At 47.1% G+C, this 4,682-nt stretch overlaps 1 protein-coding gene across 1 annotated transcript; it reads left to right on the forward strand.

Moving 5' to 3' along the window:
- Positions 1 to 660: 660 nt before the first annotated feature.
- LOC125542532 (cysteine-rich receptor-like protein kinase 44) lies at positions 661 to 3,810 on the forward strand. Its single transcript, XM_048705600.1, has 5 exons — positions 661 to 1,213; positions 1,293 to 1,503; positions 2,589 to 2,826; positions 2,914 to 3,064; positions 3,212 to 3,810. The coding sequence occupies exons 1-5, from the start codon at positions 998 to 1,000 to the stop codon at positions 3,593 to 3,595; spliced, it is 1,200 nt and encodes a 399-aa protein (XP_048561557.1). The 5' UTR covers positions 661 to 997; the 3' UTR covers positions 3,596 to 3,810.
- Positions 3,811 to 4,682: the final 872 nt, after the last annotated feature.

The following is a 4,682-nucleotide window of genomic DNA, read 5'->3' on the forward strand; positions in this document are numbered from 1 at the left end:
CATGTTTTTCGATGGATGGAGCTTTTTCAGCCGGCCATGGTTCGGCGGCCGCAGGTATGATCCTACGGAGACAGGATGAAAGTGTTATCTTCGCGGCATACTGGGTTTTATTCAACTGTAAAAATGCTCTAGAGGCCAAGATTCATGCGTTGATGCAAGGCATGGCATTGGCAAAGCAATACTCGGACGGCCCAATCATTGTGCAGTCTGATTCGTCGACAGCACTAGCACCTCTCATGGGTGATTGTTTGGACCGCTCAGCGTATGATTATTTAGTTACTGGGATTAAATTCTTGATACTTGACAGAGAGTTTATTTTCCAAAAAATTAGTCGTGAACAAAATAGGATAGTAAATCGTTTGGCTGGCTATATTTGAACTGAGTGGAGTACTGTTGTATGGCTACACCGTGGATCTTCATGTATTCAAAAACGTTTGCTACTTGAGTGTAACCCTATTTATATTTATATGGAATAAAACTCGTATTTGCCCCGAAAAAGAAGTGAAATGGAATCGGGGGCACGCCCCTCAATTCGACAAAAGAAAATAGTGTAGGAGCTAACCGCCCGCACGACACGACGGCTAACCGCCGCTTGACCCGTGGGAGCGAAGTCAAGCACGCGCTTGCCCATGTCGCCCGCGCACACACACACGACAGCGGCGGCCGGACGGAGACCCGTCGTCGCGGTTGACGTTGAATTCCACAGCGAGCGCAGCAGCTAGGACACACTTGTCACTCGCTGCTGCTCGACAGCCGAACCCATCTGCGCCGGTTAGCTAGCAGCCACAGAGAGTGGTATGTGAGCACGTCACGTTTCCTAATCCTCGCTACTAGTACGCGCGTGGCCCGATCCGGCCGGCGGCCTCGACGTCGCGCCGCAGAGCTTTTCTGCTCGCCAGTTCGGCGCGTGGGCGAGCAGGGTGGAGCTTTCTCTGTTATCTCCGGCGGCGTCGCGGCGTTGGTCTTTGATTGTGCTAGCTAGCTCGCTAGAGCACAGATGCCGCCGGCCGCCGCGCCGTGGTCGTGGGCGTGCTGCGGCCGCCGGAGGAAGAGCGCCGGGGGCGGTGCGGGGGACGGCGACGGCGCCGGCGCGTCGGGGCGGGAGGGGGACCAGTGGACGCTCTTCATCGACCTGCCCGTGCTGGAGGCCGCCACCGCCGGCTTCTCCGACGGCAACCTGCTCGGCCGCGGCGGCTTCGGCCCCGTCTACAAGGCAAGCAACCTCCTCGCCGTCTCCCTGCGGCGCGAGCGCGCTTGGATCGATCGCTGATGAAATCTCCATGCATGTGCAGGGCGTGATGGAGGGCGGGCAGGAGATCGCGGTGAAGCGGCTGTCGCTGGAGTCGCGGCAGGGGGTGCGGGAGTTCCTCAACGAGGTGCGGCTGCTGCTCAAGGTGCAGCACCGCAACCTCGTCTCCCTCCTCGGCTGCTGCGCCGCCGCCGGCCAGAAGATGCTCGTCTACCCCTACTTCCCCAACGGCAGCCTCGACCACATCCTCTTCGGTCAGTCACCCTCGATCGCCCCAGCTTATCCTTCCAACCTCGATCAGCTTACAATTCAGTCAAAAGCAGTTCAGAGTTCAAAAAAACGGAATTCAGATTGTTTTTTACCAAACTGCGCGCCAAATCTTGGTTGGATTTCGTATTTTGATGAAAACTTTCTCCCTTGGTCCAAACTGAGACCGAAATCACTAATGGATTTTCAGTAAATTCGGTGGTGCCTGAAATTTCAGTCGAAACGGGCAATTGAATGTTCGTGCCAACAGCAGTTTGGTCAGACAGAGCATTCAGTCTGTTGCAAGTCTTCAATTGATATCAACTAGTATTAAAGTTGGCCTTGCCGTCCTCATATAACAGCTGGTTCCAAGTATTATCATTGACCTTGACTGAATCAGAAGCAGTTCCTCGTTTCTTAACCTGGAAGGTTGGAATGTCATATTCAGAGCAGACCAGTTCTTGATCACGATTCTTCTTCGTCTTATATCAGCAAGCAAAGCAGATGCAGTTGTGCATATGCAGAACAAAAACAAATGCACTATGTAAATTCATGACAAATATCTTTGCGCAATTTGGTAACACGAAATACTCCCTCCGATCCGAGTTAACCGACGCTGACTTAGTACAACTTTAGTACGAAGTCGTACTAACTCAGCGTCAATTAATTTGGATCAGAGGGAGTCATATGTTTCTGCAGTCTACATGAAAGGATCTCAAGCAGTAATCTGTCTGAGTTTACAAAGTGAAGCAATGCATTCACAATGCGAGACAAGTTGGAAGTAGAATAAAAAAATTTGTCTATAATGTCTTGTATGAGCAATGATTTCGAATAATGAGCTAACTGAGTTTACTCTGTTCTGCAAATTAAATCATTTTTCTTCTGAAAAAATTACAAGCAAATACAGAAAGTAACTTCTGGAGTTCGTTACAATGTTAAGCTTTGACATAAGCAATCTGACTTTTTAGATAAACAGCATACGCCAGTATGTTACAACTGCATAACAGTCAATTCCTGCAAATGGAAAAACAGTATACAGAACACAGAAGAACTGCTCTGTTATCTGAACCTGCACTGAATCGCTTACTTTCAGACAGGGAGAAGAGGGTGCAGCTAGACTGGCCAAAACGGTACCAAATAATCCTCGGACTAGCAAGGGGCCTCCTGTACCTCCACGAAGAGTCTCCGGTGAAGATCATCCACAGAGACATCAAGGCGAGCAACGTGCTCCTCGACGAGAAGCTGAACCCGAAGATCTCGGATTTCGGCATGGCGAGGCTCTTCCTCGAAGACGCCACGCACGTGAACACATTCAGGATCTCTGGCACGTAGTAAGCCCCAAACACATGTACCACTTCCGTTCAGTAGGTTTTTTATGATTGTGTAAATAAATAACAGGAAATGATGCGATTTTGTAGTGGTTATATGGCTCCAGAGTACGCGATGAACGGGTACCTGTCGACCAAGACCGACGTTTTCAGCTTCGGGATGCTCGTGCTGGAGATCGTCAGCGGGAGGAAGAACATCGACCGGCATCTCGGCGACGAAAAAGTCGACCTGTTGAATTACGTGAGCATTTCTCATTATTCAAAAGAAGATTGCATAACCTGCATTTTACTTTGTCAATATGAAAATAGTGACTATAAGTGATAACTAAACATTGTCATGTGATAATGTGATGTGCTGAAGAATAAATCTCTATGGTGAAACTTTCAGACATGGAAGCTGTCAGAGGAAGGGCGGTCACTGGAGATCGTGGACCCGGGCCTGTCCGGGTGGGACGCCGGCGAGGTGGCGATGTGCGTCCAGCTCGGGCTGCTGTGCTGCCAGGCCGTCGTGTCGGACCGGCCGGACATGTACAGCGTGCACCTCATGCTGTCCAGCGACTCCTTCACGCTGCCCAAGCCCGGGAAGCCGGCGGTCCACGGCCGGGTCGGCCGGTGGAAGAGCACCGCCGGCTCGGCGTCCAGCTCCGCCTCCGGCGCGAACACGAACAGCACTTTCGCCACCGACACGACCAAGGCCTCGATGCTGGGAAACATTGCTGAAGATGAATCCAGGAACTCCATTTCCATATCCTTCACCACTGAAGGCCGGTAAAAAATGATACTCTAGTAAGAAATCAGACACAGTAGTGATGGCGCGACCGTGCGAGTGGATAATGCAATCTAGATTAGTACAGGAGACAGTGTTGTTAGTCTGGGTGAATATATGTCGTTTGGAATTTCATGCGTAGATGAATACTTCGTGATGAGCTGACGAATGAGTTTTTTTTAGGAATAACAGACAAATCAGTCCGGATGTTGTTCCTATCACTTGAACTGCAAAAACGTCTTATATTTTGGTACGGAAGGGTGGTAAAAATGGACGGCCCAATAGATACTGTAGACAATATATAGTGGGTTCAAGTTTTGGGAAATTTCCAAAGCATCCGGTCCAGTTTTCTTTTACCGTTTTTTCTAGCTTTTCCATTTTCTCGTGTTTTAAATATGTTCAGAAATTTCAAATTTTGTTTGGAAATCAGAAAATGTTAGCAAATTTCTAACTTTGTTTGGAATATTTTTGAGAATTATTTTTTTTGCAAAATGGAAAACTTTTGAAAGTTCCAACATTTGTTCGGAGTTTTTGGTGTTTAACACATCTTATCTGAGCTATAAGGCCTATTACAATTACTCAAAAATAAAAAAGCTTGTGACATTCTGTTGTTTAGTACGAGAATTCAGCACTCATTGCCCCCCAGTAGTGGGTGATTCCTATTCGTTGCTAACAAGGACAAACTACAACAAATCACAGAAATCTAGTGACTTTACCTACGCCACTACAACTGACTTTCTTTCGATTTGCTTACGTGTGTTGTATTATACTAGCTTTTCTGGTGTTTTTCCCTGGATTTCCATTTTCATTTTTCCACCTTATTTCTTTTTTTTGGGGGGCGGGGGGGGGGGGGGGGGGGGGGGGGGGTTATACATGCACATTATTAAATTTTGATAATTTTTCTGTATTTTATTAAAAAATATATTCATAAAAAATTTCATATTTGAAAATACCATTAAAATTTGAAAATTTCTGAAAACATGGACCATTTTTAAAAATTCACAAAAAGTTTTTTGAAAATAGGACATTAAAAAAAGTTAACAGTTTTATCAAATTCACAAACATTTTCGAGAAATTTATTTTTAATAAAAAA

This window comes from Triticum urartu, chromosome 3 (genome assembly GCF_003073215.2).
Source record: "Triticum urartu cultivar G1812 chromosome 3, Tu2.1, whole genome shotgun sequence".
Taxonomy (NCBI): Eukaryota; Viridiplantae; Streptophyta; class Magnoliopsida; order Poales; family Poaceae; genus Triticum; species Triticum urartu.

Bases quoted from the DNA above. Each gene is read 5' to 3' on its own strand.
- LOC125542532 (XM_048705600.1), top strand. From the start codon at position 998: ATGCCGCCGGCCGCCGCGCCGTGGTCGTGGGCGTGCTGCGGCCGCCGG. The intron at 1,214-1,292 runs GCAAGCAACCTC...ATGCATGTGCAG, and splicing joins GCTTCGGCCCCGTCTACAAG to GGCGTGATGGAGGGCGGGCA. The intron at 2,827-2,913 runs GTAAGCCCCAAA...GCGATTTTGTAG, and splicing joins TTCAGGATCTCTGGCACGTA to TGGTTATATGGCTCCAGAGT.